Raw genomic sequence first — 22,824 nt, 5'->3', positions numbered from 1 at the left:
TGTCATTCTTAAGTTCATTGAGACAGTCTCACTCTGCAGCCCAAGCTGGCCTTGAGCTAGCCAGGGAGCCTACACTTTCCCCTAAGCCACACATAAGAGGCCTCCATGGCACTGGACAGAGGCTGCTACTGGAAGCCCATGCAAAGCTGGCACCTGCAGGGAAAAGGGACCCCCAGTCCCACAGGCTTCTTTGGGACCCAGCTGCTTCATTAACATTAGGCACTAGAGCCCAGTCAAGTCCTGAGCAGGTCCTGACCCACCTCAGCATTCTCTCCTGGAGGTGCTAGACAGGAACACCAGCATGGAGAGGGTGCCCAGGTTCAGGGGTTCCTAGGGGAACTCAGGGCACACAGCAGGCACTAACAAGTTACCTGACTGGTGATCCTCCTGCTTCAGCTTCCCAAATGCTGGGATTAGAGCTGTGTGCCACTGCATCTACTAATTTTCTTTTGTTTTGTTTTCAATGTAGAGTTTCATTGAAAAAAGAAAAAGGTGGGCTGGGGATTTAGCGCAGTGGTTCCACCACCTGCCTTGCAAGCGCAAGGTCCTGAGTTCGATCCCTGGTAACAAAAAAATAAAAAAATAAAAAAATAAATAAGAAAAAGAAAAAGGTTGCCACCGCCTGCCTCGAAAGTGCAAGGTCTTCAGTTCGATCCCTGGAACTAAAAAAGAAAAGAAAAAGGTACCTATCTGAAATGCCCAGATCTGAGCAGCCTTGGCTGGATCTGAAATCAAGAGTTCTTAGGCCAAAGCTACTCTGGCTCTTTTCCTGGCCCTTCCTGGATCCTGGGGCACTGAGGGGAAGGGGAGCAAGTTGGAGGCAAGTTGAGTTTTAAGGGACAGCTGCATGGATAGGAGGACTAGGGCAGCCAAGACCTGAGCGAGGTGCAGGATGGGCCAGGCGAGGGCCAGGCTGTTGACTCAAGACACCAGAGGCTGGGGAGCAGGAGGGCAGCCTGAACTTCAGGGCAGCTGCAAGTTGTTTGTAAACTCCCTGGGAGCGGCCAAGCTGGACAATGGTGTTGCTAGGAGATGGGCTTCAGAGAGCGGCAGACTTCCTGCCGGGACCTCTGCTCTGGCTGGGAGGTTGGGAGGCAGGTCTGGGCAGGAGGAACAAAGAGGCTGCTAGAGTGGGGATGCCAGCCGGCCATCTGCTGCCACCTCTGCGGCACAGAGTGAGGCCTCCTCTGGCTATGTCCCCCACCTTCTGTTGTACACTCCACCTTCAGGGCCCAGCTAGCCAGGGAGCCTACACTTTCCCCTAAGCCACACATAAGAGGCCTCCATGGCACTGGACAGAGGCTGCTACTGGAAGCCCATGCAAAGCTGGCACCTGCAGGGAAAAGGGACCCCCAGTCCCACAGGCTTCTTTGGGACCCAGCTGCTTCATTAACATTAGGCACTAGAGCCCAGTCAAGTCCTGAGCAGATCCTTACCCACCTCAGCATTCTCTCCTGGAGGTGCTAGACAGGAACACCAGCATGGACAGGGTGCCCAGGTTCAGCAGTTCCCAGGGGAACTCAGGGCACACAGCAGGCAATAACAAGTTCCTTACTTTGTTCATAATTGGGAGTTGGCTGACGGTAGCAGCTTGGTGGTAACTGAGAGCATGCTAAGCATGTACAAGGCCCTGGGTCCCACACCTAGGACCAAATACATACCTATATATGGCAACATTTCCTACGTGGCCTGCTCTGCCCAGGCCTGGGCCACACAGCACAGCCCCTCTCACAGGGCTACAGTACTGAGTGAGGCAGAAAGTACCAAGGAACTACAACCCGTGCATGGCTGGGGGAGGACAAGGCATGGCGGCAGGGAGGCCTCTCTTGGGGGGACACTGAACAGACAAGGAAGGAGTATGGCTGTGGCGGGAGAGAGGGGAATGTGGCGTGGGGACTGGGGGTGCCTTGGGCTCCTGTTAGGCACCCAAAGATATTTCCTGTGAGTTCCTGGGATGCACAAGGCTCAGTGTGAGAAGATGAGAGACTAGCTGCTTAGAGGAGAACAGGCTGCACCCCAACATCCACGGAGCCTAGGGCAGGACAAAGCCTTCCAGGGTCACCAAAGCACCAACTGCTAGGTGTGGCATGAGGTCGGCAGCTGCATGAGGGAGCCACATCTGGTCACTTTACCCAAAGTCAGCAGAGCAGGTACGCGGTGGCCCCAGGGGAAGGAAGCACTGCCGAGCCCTGGGGAGGGTGGGCAGTGGGTACTAGGGCAGAGTCTTGGATTCAGGAATTCCTCCTTCCCTCCCTGTGGGCCTGCTTGGGGCAGTCCTGGGCATCCTTGGGCCTCTGGTTTTTCCTTCTTCATCCAACCCACACACATAGATTTTTCAAAGCTGCAATTTCCAATGCTGTTACATTTTTGTGCATCAACAGTAAAAGAAAATCTAAACTCTACAGCCTACAAAGCTCAGTATGTCTGTCTTTGTCTCCCAGTACAATCCCAGCCATGGATCTCTCTTGTGAGGATAGCCCCCTCCAGAAGCCCCCCAGTGACCTCATCTCTTTGTAGTAATTATTTAGAGGCTGCAGATATCAGAGGGCAGAAAGGGTGAGGACTACATTTTTTTTTGGCAGTATTAGGGATGGAACACAGGGCCTTTGCACTGACATACATTCCCAGCCCTATTTGTTTGGTTTTTATTTTTGAGACAAGGTCTTACTAAGTCACTAAATTGCCTAGGCTGAGCTTGAACTTGTAATCCTCCTGCCTCAGTCTCCTAGAGTACTCAGATTATAGGAGTGTACCACCATATGCCTGGCTAAAAGACCATCTTGGCTGGGGATTTAGCTCAGAGGTTCCAGCGCCTGCCTCACAAGCACAAAGTCCCGAGTCGATCCCCAGTACCAAAAATAAAATAAAATAAAATAAAAGACCATCCTTTCCTCCCTGCAACCTAGAGCCCACCCTGTGGCTGAAAGGCAGGACAGAAGGGCATGGTATTTCTTTCTTTTTTTTTTTTTGGTACCAGGGATCGCTTTTGAGGCAGGCAGCAGAACCACTGAGCTAAATTTCTGGCAGGCATGATATTTCTTTTCCACACACAGACCAAGGTCTACCAGAGGAAGTGTGTCCTTTTCCCAAGGCCCAGCAGAACACCTCATAGGACAAAGCCCTCTGAATTAAGACATGGGTGGGTGGAGGCTCCCTCTGCCATTAACTTGTCACAGATGGCTGGATAAATCTCTACCCATGGGTACCTGGCTACCTGGGTTTCTCTCCACAGATGGGTCACTTGCATGCTGCCCACCCCGACCAGAGACGCCAGAACTCAGAACTGAGCTCCAGGAGGGGTCCCTGCCTCCTGGAATCTGTGAAAGTATTCTGGGAGCCCCAGTGGCAAATGTGTCTGAGGGGAGACTCAGCCACCCACAGATCTACAATGGATGGAGACCCTGAGGTGGGTAAGGAAGTGAGGGATGGTCGAGACCAGTCCCCATGAGGTCTTAAGGCCCCTCAATGAGGAACAGAAGAAGGTGTGTGCGGCCCTGGCCCCAAGAAGAAAGGTGGAATCCATACCCCTCACCCTAGCCATCCTGCCTGCTGCGCAGGCCCTCCGGCAAGCCCCAGCCCAGCCCGCACACTGCCCTTACCCTCGTAGCAGTCGCGGACAGTGCCGAAGTACACATAGTACTGGTCGTTGGTGAAGAAGAGGAGGCTGAGCCAGGAGTCAAAGGCGTAGATGGGCACGATGAAGAGGATGCGCACGATGTAGCGCTGCTCATTGGGGCAGCTGTAGCAGCGCAGGTGCATGTAGATCTGGGGCAGAGGGGTTGGGTCACACATCACGCTTCCTGTTTTCTGCCCAGCCCAATCCCTCTTCCTCCTGCTCCATGGCCTGACTTCTGGCTCTGCCCCTAACTGTTATGGCTAAATGCAAGTGACCACCCCTACCCCAGAGTCCTCTGTACAATGTGGATGATAAAACTTCCATGGTAGGAATCAAACAAAGGGGTTGCATAAGGCACGAAGGGTATATGTGGAGGGGTTACAGGCTGGCCTTGCAGGTAGAAGAGCCTGTGAGACCACACTGAAGGCCACGGTGCCATTGAGGACAGGCAGGGAATACACAGTATGCAGCTCCCAGTCCCTCAAGAAGGTGTGTTCCCTTTCCATCTGTCCTCCCTAAAAGCCTGGCCCCTGGGGTCTCCCAGCAACAGCACTGGGCTGAGGCCATTTGGCCGTGGTTCAACCTGGTGGACGGGGCAGGACACATGGGAGCCTCACTTGTGTGGGACATGGCCGAAGAGGCACTCACAGTACTTTATGTCCTGTCCTCACCCGAGGCTTTTTCTGGCAGGTCCCCAGGAGGAGGGAAGTAAAATGCAACAGGGAAAATGCAAGGGAGGTAAAAGTTCCCTGCAGCTGCCAAGAGCTACTCCAGGCCCAGCCGCAGGCCCAGCAGACCCTGTGTGACTGTCCTGGCTCTCATGATGTCACTCTTGGCCCAGCAAGCCCTGGCTAGTAAGGAAAGAACAAATATCCCCCACATGCTGAGTCAATGTCTTAGACCAAAATGGGCCTAAAAGGGACAGAGGCAGGGCCGTGGCAGACACACCCTGCCCTCTACATGGAGCAGCCATCAGACCACCTGTCAGGCCACACTGTCAGCTCCTTCCCCCATCCCTCTCCGGCTCTCAAGTTCCTCCTTTGCAAAGGGGTCCTAGATAGACACGAGCCTAGTTCTGGCTGATGGCATGTGAGCACAAGTGACAAGCATCATTTCCAGACCGAGGTAGTCAAGTACCCAGGGTGTTTTCCTCACACTCCCATCCCCTCCACTATCAGATGAAGGAAGCCTCGAAGCGGTGGGATGCTGTGAGAGCCACAGGCCGAAGCCTGACCTGTTCTTGGCTGGGCTGGGAGGTGAGCCAAAAATCAAGTCTATTGGGTGAGGCCTCTGAGAACCTGGGGTTACAAGGCTACTGCACCTGGGCTGCCTAGCTTAAGTTGAGTTCTGTGGGTCTGGAACCCAGGCAGGATTCTCCTTTAGGGCCTCTGTGGAGTCAGGGTACCTGGTGGCAGGTGATGAGCAGGGCTGTCCACACAAAAAAGCCAGAGATGGCCTGAGCTGCGGTGGTCATCAGGAACACAGGCTGCTCCATGGCCATGGGGCTGCCCTCGGGGGTCACAGAGACGCTGGGTGATGCTGCTGCGGTGGTGGGTGATGCTGGATCTGGAGCCAGTGCAGCCCCCCTCACAGTCATGGTGGCTGGCAACAGGAGGCTCCCTGAGAGGATCCTTTGGAGTGACAGGTGCACCTAGAGAAAAGAGACCCCAGGTGAGCACGGACAGGAAAGAATCTTGCAGGTTTCTACATCCTCCTTCCAGCCACCAACCAATGCAGTCATCTCTCTCTGCCATTCAAGCCTTCCGAGACCTCAGCAGACCACACTTGGCCTCCTCTGCCAAATGCTCGACAGCTTCCAGCTCTGATGGAATAGGCTGACACACCAAGCTGGGCCCTGACTGTCCCACAGGCCCTGCTCACCTCTCTGATCTTACCTCTGGCTGTCTCCTTTGCTGCTCCTTGAACTCACCACCCTGCTCCTGCCACTTTGCCCCCTTCCCTGCCCAGCCACGTGGCTCGCTGCACACTTCCTCTAGGTCTCCGTCTTTCTTTTTGTACCGGGGATCAAACTCAGGACCTCGTGCTTGCCAGGCGGGTTTGGCACCACTGAGCTAAATCCCCGGCCCTTAGGTCTCCATCTTGAACACCTGCTCAAACATGACACGTCCCACGTGTGCACACAGTATTCCTGACCCTCTGCTTTCTCCTCCAGGCTCCACTCCACCCACCTATTCACTCCTGTATTCCCAAGTACAACGCAAACTCCCCAGGCAGAGGCCTGTCCTGCTGACTACTGACGTGGCACTTGGAACAGCAAAGCATATACTGAATAGTAAATGCTGGCTGGATACACTCATCTCTGTATGCCCAAAGCAGCACAATCCCTTTATCGCTCCACCAAAGGCCTGGCACTGGTCTCTGCCATTTCTCCCCAGTCTCCCAAATGGCTGACACCCATTCCTCCCCACCCAGCTGGGCTGTGTTGGAGACTTTCTGTCTCCTTTCCAATTTGTGCACCTTCAAACTGCTTTTTTCTGGTGGTGGTGATGGTGCTAGACAGGCAAGCAATGCATCACCGAGCTATGCCCTGACCCTGAGCTGCTCACCTTTCACTGGCTCAGGAGTCCCACCCCTTCCTGAACCTCTCCACCAAACTTCCATCCATGCCATGGCCGCCTGTTCTACATGGCACACATATGCCCTTCCCTCGTGCTTATCCCCCCACCTACTCTAAGACAAGACACGATTTCTGTCTGAATCCCCAGCATCCAGACCACTCATGATGTTCAACCTTATTACTTACTGATTTTCACTCATTATTGCAAAAGAAATTTGAGGAGCCTCACAGAGAAGTAACAGTAACATAAAAGGCTGAGAAAACTGGCATCAGGGAAAATTCTGGTGGGAAAGTGAAGCTGAGTGCATGTGGGACACAGAAAGCATCTCTGTGGAAGAAATGCCTCTCCCGAAAGGGAAATTGGGTCCCAGGTGGAGTTTCCTAGTGGTGACTTCAGTATTCCCGGGAACAAATGAATAACTTCACAATGAAAAGCAATCCTAGCACTATGGGAGGCTGGGGCAGGAGGACTGTAATTTCAAGCCTAGCCTGGAGAACTTAATGACTTAGCCAGACTCTGTCTCAAAATAAACCCAAAGGGGGGAGGCACCTCAGTGTGAAGGCTCTGGGTTCAAGCCCCGGTATTACAAAATAAATAAATGGGTGACAAGAAAGGAAAGGAAAGGAAGGGGAGGGGAGGGGAGGGGAGGAGAGGAAAGGAAAGGAAAGGAAAGGAAAGAAGAAAAGAGCAACATTAACCCAGATATGACCCACAGAAGAGCTCTTGGGTTTCCCTCAGGGCCCAAGGCTGAGCCAGAGGTTGGAACCACTTTCCAAGAGCAAATCAGGACCACCTGGAATGTGCCCATGGAGTGTGATGTCCCCACTGAACTCATGTTTAAACCTAACTGCCAAGGTGATGACACAGGAGGAAGGGCCTTTGGGAGATGATTAGATCATGAGGGTGAAGCCTTCAGCCAGGATCAGTGCCCTTATTAAAGGTTCAGAGAGATTCCTCGCCCTTCTCTCCACAAGGACACAGTGGGAGGAACCGGAAGTGGGCCTTCACCAGAACAGAATCTGCCAATGCCTTGACCCTGGCTTCCCTCTAGAACGGTATGGCATTTTGTTTTAGCAGCTGGAAAGGAGGAAGCCAAGAGCACAGGCTTTTCCCTTTACTGCAGACCATCAGAGCCTACACCCTTCATCCCTTTTGATGCTGCCACCTGTGGACAGGCAGCCAACACAACCCAGACAAGAACTTGAAAGATGAAAGAATTAAAAGAATCATACCACAGTGATCTATGTGCACCCATGTTCACAGCAGCACAGTTTGTAACAGCTAAAACTTGGAAACAGCCCAAATGCCCATCAACTATAGACCGGATAAAGAAAATGTGGTTTTGGGCCGGGGATTTAGCTCAGTGGTTCCGCCGCCTGCCTCTCGAGCGTAAGGTCCCGAGTTCGATCTCCAGTACCAAAAAAAAAAAAAAAAAGTGGTTTTATAATAAAATGGAGTACTACTCAGCCATAAAAAATGAGAAATTAGATACATTTATAGCTAAATGGATGCACATTGAGGCGATACTCTTAAGTGAAATAAATAGGACACACATGTGTAAATACCGAACAGTTTCTCTAGTGTGAGAAACTGAAAGTGTAAATAAGGACTAAAAGGTATAAAAGATAATGTGAAATAGGAAGAAAAGGGGCAAAGGGGAAGGGGAAGTGGGAGGGGTAGGGGTAGGGGAAAGGAAAGAAGGGAATGGAATTAATATGAGAAAATGAAAAAATGGAAACAAAGTCTTTGTAAATAGGGAGGGATGGAGGGGTTGAAGGGAGGGCAGGGGAAGGGGAAAAAAAGTAAGAACCAAGAAAGATTATGTAAAAATGAAAATTTCCAATGATGAATGTCATTATATTGTATACCTAAAATGTACCAATAAAATAAAAATTTTTAAAAAAAGAACCTGAAAGATGACTCTGCTCAAGCCCAGTCTCTGGAAATAACCTGCAAAGCAGCCAAAGGACAGTTGACAGCTCAGAAAATGGAGAAACGGGGAACAGGGCGTGGCCACTACTGTCAGAGGCTGGCTGGAGCTCAGGTTCCAACTCTCCGACAGCTGTGTCCCTGGCAAAGGTTCACGGGGACCCCAGGGTCTCTGGTGCCTGACCATGTCTGCTAAGCCTGGGTATGACCACCTTGGCCCGAACCCCGAGTCAGCCCATAGGACTGACCTCTCATGGTCCTCTCCCCTGGCCTCCCCACATGCAGGTGGCCTGGCCTGACCCTGTGGTCCTGAGCACCCCGGCCCACTGTCCAGCCACAGTTCCTGCCTCTGTGCCGGCCCCTCTTCAGCGTCCCCAGCATCCTCCATCCCATCTCTGTCTACTCTAAGCTGCCACCCAAGGGGAGTCCTTTACATTTCTATTTTCCTGTGCATATGTGAGCCCTACCAGACCAAGCAAGAGATGGAGCTAGATTAAAAACTCAAAAATGGAGAAGACGTCTATATTAAGAAACTCAAAAATGGAGACGTGGTCTATATAAAAACTAGTGGCAAGCTCTGAAAAAAAAGACACAGTGACAGGTCTAAGAATAGCTCTTGTAAGCATGGCTTCAAAGTGGAGAGCCAGAGCCAGAAATGTTTCTTTAAAAAGATTTGGGTTGTAAATCATTTTGTCTATTCTCCCAAATTAAATGAATAAACATTGGGTGGGGGCAGAGAAGTACAAATACTCCTAAATCTTCACCATTTTCCAAGCATTATCTGATTTTTTTTTTCACAGCAACTTTGAAGTAATGTTATCTACATCTTGGAGATGTGGGATTTGGGGTACCTAATGATTCAAGAGTTTTTATAATATCCCCCCCCAAAAAAAACCCATATTTTTTGGTGAGACAGGGTCTACGTAGTCTAGGATGGCCTTGAATTCATTATACAGCTCAGGCTGGCCTCAAATTCCCAGGGATCCTCCTGCTTCAGCCTACTGAGTGCTGGGATTACAGTGCTGTATTTCCCCCCCAAACATTTAAAGTGGAATCCTGAGTTGCAGACATGTGGTCCCTGATCCTGAGAGGCAGGTGCAGGCACTTCCTCAAAGGGTGGAGCTGGTCTTGCTCACTGGACCCAAAGCAGTAGGCAGAGTTTGCCAACTGTTCTCATGGTCCTGTCTGCACCATGACAGGCCTCCCTTAAACGGTTCCCACGCCTGAGTTTGTGTAAGTGACTTCACTCGAAGCCTCACATTTGTCAGGTGTAGGTGGTGGTGCACACCTGTAATCCCAGCACTTGGGAGCCTGAGGGAAGAGGGTTGCTGCAAGTTCAAGGCCAGCCTGGGCTTCATAATGAAACCCTGGCTCAAATAGATTAATTAATTAAAATAAAATGAGCCCAGCCTGGGCAACTTAGTAAAACCTTGTCTAAAAATACAATTTTTAAAAGAGGGCTGGTGATATAGTTCAGGGTTCAATCCTCAGGATGGCGAAAAGAAAACAAAGGGGTCACAGTTTCCTCATCTGTAATTCTTCAGGGTAACTACATAACTGACAAGGCGAAGTTCTGGTTTTCAGAGTCCCATTAATAAACAGAGACAGAATAGCAGAATGAAAAATGACAATGTGTAACTCCTAACACAAATAGTGATGTAGACGTGATGATTAAATCAGTAGGTAAGGTGAAGAGAAATCTGGTAATGGATGCATCGAGCTCTTCCACCCACAACCAACATCCATGCCAACACAGGGCAGCCACTCACCTGGGCCTCCCCAGGGTGCACAGGAAGCACACACCCCACCTGGGAAGAACCTGTGACCAAGTGTGGCCTGGAATCCAGCTGCATCTCCAGAACTAAACACCAGTATTCAGGACAGAGAGGACAGAAGAATATGAGACACTGAAGAAACAGCAACCATACTGGGCAGTGCAAGAGTCTACAAAACAAGTAGCTTCCACAATAAATTAATGGCTTAAAACAAAGGTGGAAGCCTGGTACACTGGCACATGTCTGTAATCCCAACACTTGGGAGGCTGAGGCAGGAAGATCACAAGTTCAAGGCCAGTCTAAGCAAGTTAACAAGACCCTGACTTAAAAACAACCAAACAGGGCTGGGGATTTAGCTCAGTGGCACCATGCCTGTCTTCCAAGCCCAAGGACCTGAGTTCGATCCCTGGTACTGAAAACAAACAAACCAACAAAAAAGGAGGGGCTACTACAAAATAAGAGATGTGAGTGACATAAGGAAATACTGTATGTGGACTTTGTTTGGGTCCCCATGCTAACAAACCAATGATTAAAAGACTTTTGAAGTAGCCAACATACAGAAAATCGTACCAATTTTGCTAGATAGGATAATGGTGTGGTGGGTATGTAAAACTAAAATTCCTTATCGATAAAGGGAAAATAATTTTTTTGTTTTTTTGTTTTTTGGTACCAGGGATCGAACTCAGGACCTTGTGCTTGCGAGGCAGGTGGTGGAACCACTGAGCTAAATCCCCAGCCCAAAATAATCTTTTCAATAAAGAGTGCTGAACAACTGGACATTCAGAGGCAAAAAGAAGAAAAAGAGCACTACCTAAACCTTTATACCATCCACAGAAATTAATTCACAATGGACCATGGATTTAAATGTAAAACTCTAAAACTTTTAGAAGATACAGGAGATCACTGAAACCTAGTGCGAGGCCAGTGTTCTTAGCGCCCAGAAGCAAGACCTACACAAGGAAAGTCCCATTGAAGTAGAGCCAGTGTCAGATGTGTCTGCAGACCACAGACCCGGCCAGGACCAGGATCCTGCTCCAGGAGAGCAGGATGCTCCACAGCTCCGCCACAGAAAAACAGACAACATAACTAGGAAGTGGGCAAAAGACATGAGCAGATATGCAGATGAGGAGATGGCCAACATCTTTAGCCATTAAGGAATCGAATTAAAACCACAGTGAAAAAAAAAAAAAAGAAAAAAACCACAGCGAGATATCAACACACACCTACAAACCTAAGAAACATGCACAACACCAAATGCAAGGGGGGACATAGGGAAACCACACCTCATCTGCTACTGGCAGGAAGACAAAACATTACAGTTCGGCCACCATGGAAAACAATTTGGCAGTTTCTTATAAAACTAACAACCACCACACAATCCAGTAATCCCTCTTAAAATACTCATCCTGGAGAAATGGAAGCCTAGATCCCGTGAATTCTGTACACAAATATATACAGCAGCTGTATTTATAATCACCACACCTGGAAACAACCCAGATGTCCTTCAGTAGGTGTAGATTACACAGATGGATGCATCCAGACCAGATTACCAGTCAGCAGTGCAAACCGCCAGCTACTGACTTCTGCAGCCTCTGGATGGTCCCAAGGGCATTATGTTTAGAAAACCAGACAATCCAAAGGCCACAGACTGTATGATTCCATGTACACAACATTCTCAAAAACAACAAAGCCATAAAGATGGACCCCAGATTATTGGTTGGAAGAGGACAGAGCAATGAGGAGACTGTACAGGGGAGCCCTTCCAGGGCACAGAACAGCTTATATCTTCAGAGCTGTGGTGTTTACACAAATCTACATATGATAAAGCTGCAGAGAATGACACACCCACAGGAGATCAGTGAGAACCAGTCTGTGGTCTAGTTTATAGCACTGCCCCCATGCCTGTGTCCTGGCTTTGATGTTACTATAGCTACAGAAGGGCACACAGAGAGTTACAAAAAAAAAAAAGAGGGCCAGGGATTTAGCTCAGTGTTGCTGCCACCTGCCTCGCAAGCACAAGGTCCTGAGTTTGATCACCAGTACCAAAAAAAAAAAACCTTTAAAAGTCTTATCAGCTGTGCACGGTGGTGCATGCCTCTAACACTTGGCAGGCTAAGGCAGGAAGACTGCAAGTTCCTGGCCAGCTTGGGCTGCATAACAGGACTCTGTCTAAAAAAAAGTCTTTATCATATAGAAATGTATAGCAATATATTTAAAACAGAAAAAAAACCAAAAACATGGCATTTGGGATTTTCATTTTTTTTTGCAGTACTAGGAACTGAACACAGGGCCTTAGCACTAAACTATATCCATCCAAACAAAATGGAAACAAAACTTGTACATAAGGAGGGGAAGAGGGGTTGAAGGGAGGGGAGGGGAATGGGAAAAAAAGAAGCAAGATGTATCATGTACAGGCACAAATTCCCTATTATGAATGTTACCACTGTGTATATCTAAAATGTACCAGTAAAATTTTAAAAATGAAAAAAAAAACCCAAATGAAGTAAACTATATCCATCTCCAGTTCTATTTTGATGCTGCTGTTGAGACAAGGTCTCACTAAGGCACTAAGTTGTCCAGGCTAGGATGGAACTTGTGATTTTCTGGTCTCAGCCTCCCAGAGTGCTGGGATGACAGGTGTGCACCACTACGCCTGGCTTTTTTTTTTTTAAATGAAGTCTTCCTATGTTGCCCAGGCTAGTCTTAAACTCCTGGGCTTATAAGACCCTCCCACCCCAGTCTCTAGAGGCCCAGACCACCACATCTCCTTGGGATTTTATTTTTGTGGGGCAGTGAGAAAGTCACCCCATCATGTGCTCTCTTTGTATGTGTGTGAATTTTCCATAATAAAACACTTCAACTGGGCGTGGTGGTGCACACCTGTAATCTCAGCAGTTGGGAAGCTGAGGCAGGAAGATTGTCAATGAGTGCAAGGCCAGCCTGGGCTACACAGTGAGTTCAAACTCAGCCCAAACTGCATAGTGAGACCCTGCCTTAAAAAAAACAACCTCAGGTGGCCGAACAGCACAATCTTTAAAATCTACTGAGCTGAGGAGTGACTGAGGAAAGGGCTGGCATCAGAAATGTACTGGTTATCTAGTAGAAAGTAATCAGAGTGGTCAAGCCTAACAAGGGGGCAGGTGCCTGCCTAGCATGCCCAAGATCTTGACTTCCATCCCCAGCACAGAAGAAAAAAGAAAGGTCCACATCTGGCCACATTTTTCTGTGACAACTGTCTGAAGAGATTTGCTTCCTTGCACTGTGTACAAAGATGTCCCCTCACAGAAATGTTGTTCCAACAAACGGAGCTGCTCTTTGTGAGACCCAGGCTAGGGTAGAGCTTTAGAGAAAAGGCCTATGTGGAATGTTTCTACTGCTGCAGGATTTTGCTACCAAAAACAGTAAGTGTGACACTGATTGAAAAAAAAAAAGGAAAACCTCTCATATTTGAATTCCCCAAAAAAATACGTAACAGAATGTTCTAGTCTGTTAAAACACTTCCAAAGCATTGAGTGAGTTTTGGGCTCATGAGTTAAGAACTTTAAAATAAACACCTTCCATTTAGTTCACAAAAACATCTGATTGGCCCTGGGAAGGATGGAAATGTACTAGGCAAATTTCCACAAATCCTTTGCATACTACATGGATGTGATGGAAAAATGAGTAACCCTATTTGAAAAGAAAGCCAATGAGGTGTTTCCTCTGCACATAGCTACCTGTCCAGGGCAGGGATCCTTTTCAGCAAAGGCAGCCATTAAAAGCCAGCATTTGAACAAATGGAACAGAGAGCCAGGCCCGAGTGCTCTCTCCTGGATGATCAAAGCTTGCTCGCCTGAGATAAGCAGCACAGGAAGCCAGAGGTTTTCGCATCATCAACAAAACAAGTTTTTAAAAAAGTATTATATCTTGCCTTCTGACTTATACTCTTGGAGCAGGGTTTATTATGTACCTAGTGTAACAGTAAGGTAATTCACAAATACACAGAACTACACACTCTGGGGGCCATGCTCAAAGTCTGTTACCTACAGGAATGTGTGATCAGAGGAAAGGGGCAAAGCCTGAGGCCTCCAAACCACTCCCTTTTACCAACAGTTTCTCTGCTTCTTCGTCCTTGTTCTTTTTTCTTTTGCAATACTGGATATTGACCCCTGAGAGTGCTAAGCCACATCCCCAGTCCTTTATGTTTTTACTTTGAGGCAGGGTCTCAATGAATTGCCCAGGCTGGCCTCAAATTTTCTTTTGTTGTGTTTTGCTTTGTTTTCTTTCCTGTAGCGGGGATTGAACTCACAACCTGGTACTCTCGAGGCAGGCACAGAGCCACTGGGCTAAATTCCCAGCCCTGGCCTCAAACTGGCCGGCTCTGTTCCTTACTCTTCCCTAAACCTGTACCCCAGCTCCTGTTTCAGGCTGACATCAGACAAGCTTGGCCAAGCCCTCGCCCAACTCCCTCCAGCGACCTACCTGACAGCGCAGTCACCCAGAGGCTATGAAGAGGCTGGGCCACACAGCTGGCACTCTGTCCCCGGCTCTGCATCAGGGAGCTGAGCTGGAATCTCACCACCATCACCTGAGCTGGGCTGGGCAGTGACTGGCCTCTGACTGCTCAGGGAGAAGAGCACAGGTGTGCATTTCTTGTGCCACGGCCTTAGGGCCCAGTGAGTTTAGGAAAGCAGAACTTCCCAGATGTTAGAAAGGGTTTTGAAGCTGGATATGGTGTGACACTTCCAGAGGGGTCTGGGCAGCCCCCCAAAATCAAATGCATAGTAATCCCATAGAGAAAAGCCCCAGGTAAGATATTTTTAAAGATAGTAATTAGCCTTGCATCAATTCAGGTCATATTTCTGCCACAAAATTAGTCTGCTGCAGACTTAGGAGAAACCTTTGGGATTTCTGAGTGTTCTGGTTCCTGAATAGCAAAGAAGGGACACAGCCGGGTGGCCCTCCAAAGCTGCAGGGAAGCCAGTGCTGGTGGAAGGGGCCCCAGAATGGCTGACTCCTATACTTGTTTTCAAGGGCGATGTTGCCCCAACTCCTGAAATCCACTATGCACACGGCAAGACAGGGCCAAAGGATGCAGTCCTGGCTCCTCGACAGGGAGTCAGGACCCTTGGCCTCCCTTCTCAGCCTCCAAATTGAGCACCGGCAGCTCATGGAGACCCTGTACATACAAGCTACATCCGTGTGCCCACATGTCCTTCCCCCTGTTCGAGTCTTCCTAGTCCTGCAGCCCCTCATCCTCAGCTCATCCCCAGAACATCACGACCTCTCCCAGGGGCCTGGCTGTGCTGAGGTCAGCCAGCTGCCAGCATCTTTGTCTCACACACCTTTGTCACCTCTCCTAGCCTAGCATGATGTCAGGCACACAGTAGATAGAGATAAGGAAGAGAAGAGAATCATGCAATCAACTGAGCCATGGAGCGCCTGTCCTGGAGCACCCCCACACTCTGGGGGCTCTGCTGGCTGGCCCTGGGAGAATGCAGGACCAGGGAGGGCAGGGGATGGAGCTGAGTCATGCTCGCTGCCCTCCAGTAGGGAGAGACCACACCATGGAGGGGAAAGGTAGCTGTCACAGGCTCCATCAGGACAGGAAGGCGGGTCTGCCAAGATAGTGACATTTTCACCAACCAGTCCATTCCAGCAAAGTCCTGCTTGCTTCTGGATTAAGGACGCTCACACTGAAACAGGGCTAGAAGGTCACTAGGGCAGTGATACTGAGGAAAAGCACAGGGTACTCCAGCCTTCCCACCTTCTCCCCCTGTAGGGTGGTCTGTGCTTAAGGTCTCACCCCTACCATCTTCTCCCCAGCTGATTGTGGCCCGCCCAAGGTCAGAGGTCATGTCTTAGGTGTGCTTGTCTCAGGGCCTGGACACAGTACTCAAAGTTTTGGCTGAACAAGGGAACAACTAAATTCGCACTTTGCAGTTCTTTCCAACTCTGAAACTCCAGCCCTGGGGTCTAGAACTTTCCCTTGTTTTCTCCCTGCCTGTCTTTTCATGGTGCTCTCCACTACTATGATGATATCTGGTAACATGACACCTGTCTTCCTAGAGTCAGAGCAGGGACAGGCCCTTCTTAGTGGACAGTGCCTCTGGCCCCAGGGATGGCTGACAGTAGGTGCTAAACAAGTATGTGCTGAACAGCTGTACTGGGGAGACAGGACATGGCATGCACAAACACATGGATACAAATGTACCCCTTCTGATGCTCAGGCAGCCGTGGGCAGATTAGGGTGCCTGCATCAGGCCCTGAGCATCAGCCCCACAGTGTGAAAGCGGCCAACGGCTCTCCAGTCACTAAGCCCTCTGACAGCTGTGTGATAGAGGTCTTGTCCTACCTATCACAGAACCAACCCGGATCACGGCCCAGGCTCCATGGCCAGCAGCTGACGGGAATTTGGGAAAGCGGCTTGGGCAAATTCAGCTCACAAAACAAGCCAGGGGTGACCAGTTTACCAATGTCCCCTCTAACTCATATCAGAGGACCAAGAGGCCTGAACTGGCTGACAAAAGATGCCTGAGAGCACAGAATCAGGGGACCGGGAAGCCAGGGAATGGGTTCAAATTCCACCAGGCTCTGGTGAGACCTGCTGAACCATGCCAAGCCCAGAAAAGAGCTCAGAGTGGCATGAGCTCCCACTTTGCCCAACACAAGCTCCACTTGTCTCCTTCTTCAGGAAAGATATCCTGTTCTCAGACCAGCCATGTTTAGTGGCCACCCACCCCAGCACTGAAGCATCCCAGAGAGTACTCACACCATCACACCTTGACTTTATTGTGCATTACTCTAACTTTAGGGGGTTTTTTTGGTACCAGGGATCGAACTTGGGACCTTGTGCTTTCAAGGCAGATGGCGGAACCACTGAGCTAAATCCCCAGTCCTATAACTTTAGATTTGTGAGACACCTTATGGGTGCTCCTCTGTGGATGTTATTATAGCCGGGGGGGGGGGGGAGATGACTAATAACCTCCCAAAGATATCTATGTCCTAGCCCCCACATCTGTGACCCTGTCCCCTGACATGGTAAAAGGGGCTTTGCAGATGTGTTTGGGGATCTGGAGACAGAGAGGCCATCCTGGAGTAAAGGAGGCAGAGGGCAAGTGTGGGAGGAAGGTAGGGTGACAATGGAAGCTCAGAAAGCCAGTAGGGACCACTCTGGTACTGCCTCAGAAGGCAAAGGAGGGGGCTACAAGCCAAGGACTGTGAGTAGCCTCAGGAAGTAAGGACAGGCCAAGAAGAGGATACCCCCTCAGAGCCTCCAGACAGAAGGCAGCCTGGTAGCACCAAAGCTGTATGATAATAAATGTGTGTCCTGAGTCACCGACTTTCTAGTGATCTGTACCACACAAGAGCAAAGGACCTGCAGATGAGGCCAGAGGCAGTTTTCTGTCACCTGCTAACAGCTCCTCACATTGCCCTCTTTGCACTATCAGAGGTCCCCAGATTTCTAAGGGCTGTGCAAGTCTTGGGTCCTGGAGCGATCTGACTCTTAGCTCTGTCACTTAGCAGCTGTGTATTGTGGGCAAGTCACACAGCCTGTCCTTGTTGGCTTCCTCATCTGTAAAATGGTCATGCAGCCAGCCTACATCAAAGGGCACAGGACGCATGGTGCAGTTCACAGGAAAGCGCTGTGTGATGCTGCCTACCATTACTGCTACTGCTCTCCTGTCTCACTGCCATCACACCCTCTGGTCCAGCTGGGAGTTTCCCGTCTTGATACTCTCTGAGACCCAGGCCAGACCTTCTGAAGTCAGATCATCCATTAGGGGGCTGGGGATTTAGCTCAGTGGTTTCCCCGCCTGCTGCGCAAGCGGCAAGGACCAAAAAACAAAAACAAAAACAGATCATCCATTAGTTTCAGATATGACCCTTGTTCAGGCAGCTGCTGCCACCAGAGGCGGAGGTGACCCAGCAGCAGGGTGACACAACTGTCTCTGGAATGTTAATGCACCCTGGGAGGGTGTTTTGTTCTTTCCCTTCTTCCCCATGGCAGGACTTCCATCTTCACATCACTCTAGGTCCAACCTGACCCAAGCTGTACTAATCTGAGCTCACCTCACTACTTGGGGTGCCTGGGAAGGGTGAGGAGCCCTCTGCCCCGGGGCTATTCCTGTTCCCTCAGCTCTGGGAGTAGGAGCAGCCTTCTGAGGGGCTGATCCACACCATAGCAGCTCACAGCCCACAACTGGCCCTCTGTCAGAGGAGATTAGAGCGGCCAGGGGCTGGCAGTTCTGTCCAGCCAGCCACAGCAAGGGTCCCCACCTCTTCCACTCACCTCAGTCAGCACAAACCAGCCCAGGCAACTCCAGGCACCACCTCTTCCCCCTGCTCCCAGGCCAGCCACATTCCCACAGCCTCCCAACCTGGAAGGAGAAATCGGCCAACCATGTACCTATCCATCACTTGGGGGAAGGGGTGCTGAAATAAAGGGGAACAACAGAGGCATCCAAAAACTCTCCAAGGGGGCATTAATTCAGCCTTAGAAATTAGTCTTTGAAAAAAAAATACAGGGCCAGGGATTTAGCTCAGTGGTTCTGCTGCATGCCTCACAAGCACAAGGACCAGAGTTCGAGCCTCAGTACCAAAAAAAAAAAAAGGAAAAAAAATACATACCAGCCTGAATTTTAATCACCCCAGTTTTCTCCCAAATTGAAAACAAATGGGCCAATGCTCAGCTGCTTTAATTGGACTTCTGAGCCCCACTAAATGTAACCACCACTCCAGCACTCACAAATTTGTACAGAATCCTGAAGCCCAACATTCCTACTGCCCTGTGGGAATGGGCTAGCCAAGACCCCTGCATCCACCACATCCCGAGACCCTGTCAGCAGGGCCAGCCCAGCTCCAGCCCAGAATGCCAGCCTGAACTTCATGCATGCAAACACATATTGAGTGGGGTGACCAGCACCCTACCCTGGTGCGCACCCCACAGTAATGAGTAGATGCATGACCTAGAGACAAGAGCAAGACATTTCACAGCAGAAGAGAACACAGCCCTAATGGCCACCCACAGAATGGACACAGGAAGAGTGACATTCTCACCCTGGACACCTCCACAGCACTGAAAAAGAACAAAGGCTTTTAAACAGAACCTGGATATCATACCTGCGATGTAGCAGAGAGGAAGGTAGGCACCAAAGAGTATTTCCTGTACTGCCATTCACAGGAGGCTCCAAAGTAGGCAAAACCAACCACAACTGTGGAGGTGTGAGTCACTTGGGAGCCTCTCCGGGGTGCCTGGAATGTTGTTCCATCTCGTCAGGACAATGGTTTATACACAGCTATTTACAGGTGTAAAAATCCACACATTGTACAGCTAAGCTTTGTGTACTTTAATGTAGCAAGTTAGATCTCATAAAAAGTTTAAAAATATAAATCTATACTTCTGAGCACCTTCTGTGTGCCAGGTCCTAAGGGTATCTCACCCAAGATTCTGACCCTGTAAGAACTTCCAAGGGGGAAAGAAAATGTACTCAAACAACCACACCAGGCTGTGCCTGCCCAGAGGGACAGGCAACGAGAACAGGTCAAGGGTATCAGTGTTATCTGTGATTTGGGGGAGGAGCCAGGGAGCCCCCACCACTTATCTCCCACCATGACAAGGGCAGCTGCTCAGTCACTCACTCCGCAAATCAGGGGCGGTGTGTGGCACAGGGGCTCTGCTGGAGAACCCTGCAGTCCAGTGGAGAATCAGACACCTAGGACACAATATAAAAAGCCCCAAGTGCCAGCAGAGAAGAACTTTGCAAGTGCGAAGGTGCAAGGGTGGTGCAGAGGTAGACCCTGAGCTGGGCACTGGAGCCTGCTGTGGACAGCGAGGTGGGCAGGAACAGTGGGCTGTGTGACTGGGTGAAGGAGAGAGGTCAGGGCAGGCACAGGGCAGGGCAATTCATCAAGTGTGGCGCCAGGTGAGGCCACTACAGAGGGTCTGGAAAGCCCAGGCTAGGAAGACTGGATTTTGCTGTCAGGGTCAGTACATGTACTTAACCAAGGGCAATTGTCACAGTCATTTGTTTTTTGTGTGCGTGTGTTTTTGAGACAAGGTCTCAGTATGTAGTTCAGGCTGGCCTTGAACTCAATCTCTCCTGCCTCAGCTTTGAGTCCTGGGATTACAGGCATGTACCACCATGCCCCTCTATGGTTCTTCACTTATACATAGAGGATGGCTTCAAGACGCAGTGCTCTATACCCTCCAGAGCATAATACTAATGTTGTCATAAAGGTGCATCTATCAGACCCACATTTATTCTTTAGAATATTTCTATTGATGAACTAATTGTAATTTGATGAGTTTTATATTAAACAATGAATACTTAACAGGAAAAAAAATCACAAAAATAGCGTATTGAATTTTTAAGGGCTGGGTATGGTGGCACACACCTATAACCCCAGTACTCAGAAGGCTGAGGCAAGAGGATTGCCATGAATTCAAGGACAGCCTGCACTACATAGTGAGACCTCGTCTCAAAAAACCAAAAAAAAAAAAAGGAGTTCTTACTATTTGTTTATAAAAACGCATTAAAATTTTCAACATTGGGCTAGGGATTTAGCTCAGTGGTTTCGCTGCCTGCTGCGCAAGAGCAAGGACCCAAGTTCGATCCCTGGTACCAAAAAAAAAAAATTTTCAACATCGACTTTTTGGGTACACAAACTCTAACAAATCCTTACATGAACTACAATGAAAATACGAATAGCACTTTACAAAAAATAAATCTTTACTTCAATTATCACACCTAAGGCAGTCTGCGCACCCGACAACAGCACATTCCATACACACGTATTCCTTACACTGACAGCACATGTGTTTTGCTTTCCTAGCCTTTTTGTAGGACATACTTGACATCTCAATAGTCTTGCTGTTCTGTCAGGAGCTTCTTATTATATTCTACAGTGTGTAGTTAACAGGAACATAAATATTGATAATAAAATAAAGTATTAAATTCTTTGGGGGGGGGTGGGACAGGCTACGCAGTTCAGGCTAACCTTGCGCTCACTATGTAGCCCAGGTTGGCCCTGAATTTGCAGCAAAACTCCTCCTGTATTTCACCTCTCGAGTGCTGGGATCACAGGAATGAGTAAATTCTTAATATGTATTGTATATTGAGAACAGACATTAACATTTTCACATCAGCTGCTTACTTGCGAACAAAACCTAAGAGATAACATCAGAAATGAAAACCTATGTGAACAACAATGTAAACACAAACAAAAGTCTACTACAGATATCTCACTGGTCTTGCTGTTTTGTCAGGAGTTTCTTATTATATTATACAGTGTGTAGTTAAAAGGAATGTAAAATATCAGTAAAATAAAGTATTAAATTCTCAATATGTACTGTGTGTTTAGAACAGACATCAACATTTGTGTTGATGCTTTGAGTGCTTTGTGTTTTGAGTGACATCAGAGTTGCTGCATTACTCATCAATGTCTACTCCACCTCTGGTTTTGGTTTTTGTTTTTGGTACCGGGGATCAAACTCGGGTCCTTGCACTTGTAAGGCAGGCAGCAGAACCACTAAGCTAAATCCCTGGCCCTCCACCTCTGGTTTTGTTGTAGAAAATTTCCATCTCAGGCTTCTGTTTTGTCGAGGTTTCCCTATCAACATTTCCATCATGGTGCAATGTTGACATCAGCAGTACCAGTTTGTTTTTCTTTGCCATACATGAGGCCAATGTAAATCTTTCTAAAATCCAAAGATTGTACTATACAATCTTTTCTTCAACTGTCACACCCAAGGCAGTCTTCACAATGACAACTGTATGTTCCATACACAAGTGTCACTTACACTGATAACAGGACACTTATCCTGTCCTTTCTTGTAGGGCACTGTTGACATCTTTTTGGTTTTCTTGTTGTCGTAGTAGGTCTTTGTGATGCTGTGCCTGCCTGTTCACCTGTCAGCTCGCCAGTGTGCTCCACAATTTTTTTGCCTAGTTCCCTGGGCAGAAACATTTTGTTTTTCCTCTACTGTAAATGATATGAGTTCCAGTCCCAATTCTCTAAGAAAATTTCTTTGTGATATTTTGTACTTGTTAATTTTCTTTCTGAACTATCAAACTATTTATCCCTTGCATGTTTAGAATCAAGTAAAACACAACCATTGGCCAATGCTTTGTGTTTTGTGTGACATCAGAGTTGCAGTATAACTCATAACATTCCACCTCTGGTTCTGTTGTAGAAAGTTTCCATCTCAGGCTTCCATTTTGTTGAGGTTTCCCTATCAATATTTCCATTATGGTGCAATGTCGATATCAGCAGTACCAGTTTGTTTTTCTTTGTCATTCACAAGGCCAGTGTAAATCTTTCTGAAATCCAAAGATTGTACTATACAGTTCTCTGTTTAGAAATTGTAATATTTCATTTGGAAATAGTCTGTGCTGGTCAACTTGTGCCCTGTTAGTAAATGTAACATCAACTAGAAACTGGTAAACAAATTGTCAAATGTCATGTTCTGATTAGTTTGGGAGATGGGAGCAACAGGTCTATTTACAACATCATCTGGTTTATTACTATAAGACTAAGGATTTGATGGCTGAGTTCCAGTATAAATGTCTAAATTGAAAGCATAGTAAGGCTTTGCATCTACAAGGGCATAAATTTTTATGCCATATTTTGACCCATCACTTTTCCATTAAGTCTTTTACTTCCTGCAATTACCCTGAGAAATCCCTGCTAAGTACGGCAGACATATGAATGCTTTCAGTTCAGCTAGTGAGGTGTCATAATATATTTTTTAATATGGCTATTGCTGCATACAGAACATTTTACCTGCATTTCCGCCTTTGTGTATTTCACAGCATCTTGTAGCATTTTGTTACAATTTCCAAGCTGAATGGCAGGGCTGGCTTTCTGTCCAATATGTTTCACCTCTGCCAAGACCCTCACTATATTTTTGGACCTAGTTCTAACATTGGATTATTCCATTTTG

At 48.4% G+C, this 22,824-nt stretch overlaps 1 protein-coding gene across 9 annotated transcripts in view; it reads right to left on the bottom strand.

The window, feature by feature from the left end:
- Tmem184b (transmembrane protein 184B) overlaps positions 1–22,824 on the bottom strand; it is a 48,933-nt gene that overhangs the window by 14,667 nt on the left and 11,442 nt on the right. For all 9 annotated transcript variants that reach the window (XM_087213885.1, XM_087213886.1, XM_087213884.1 and 6 more), the window contains 2 exons: positions 5,022–5,267; positions 3,600–3,765 (listed from right to left, as the gene is read on the bottom strand). In XM_087213885.1, coding sequence (XP_087070011.1) covers positions 3,600–3,765; positions 5,022–5,267 — 412 coding nt within the window. The remainder of the gene's footprint in view (positions 1–3,599; positions 3,766–5,021; positions 5,268–22,824) is intronic.

The sequence above is a fragment of the Heterocephalus glaber genome, unplaced genomic scaffold (genome assembly GCF_053883595.1).
Source record: "Heterocephalus glaber isolate CG9 unplaced genomic scaffold, H.glaber_assembly_v1.0 deba00001444, whole genome shotgun sequence".
Taxonomy (NCBI): domain Eukaryota; kingdom Metazoa; phylum Chordata; class Mammalia; order Rodentia; family Bathyergidae; genus Heterocephalus; species Heterocephalus glaber.
This window is presented reverse-complemented; position numbering and strand designations above follow the sequence as displayed.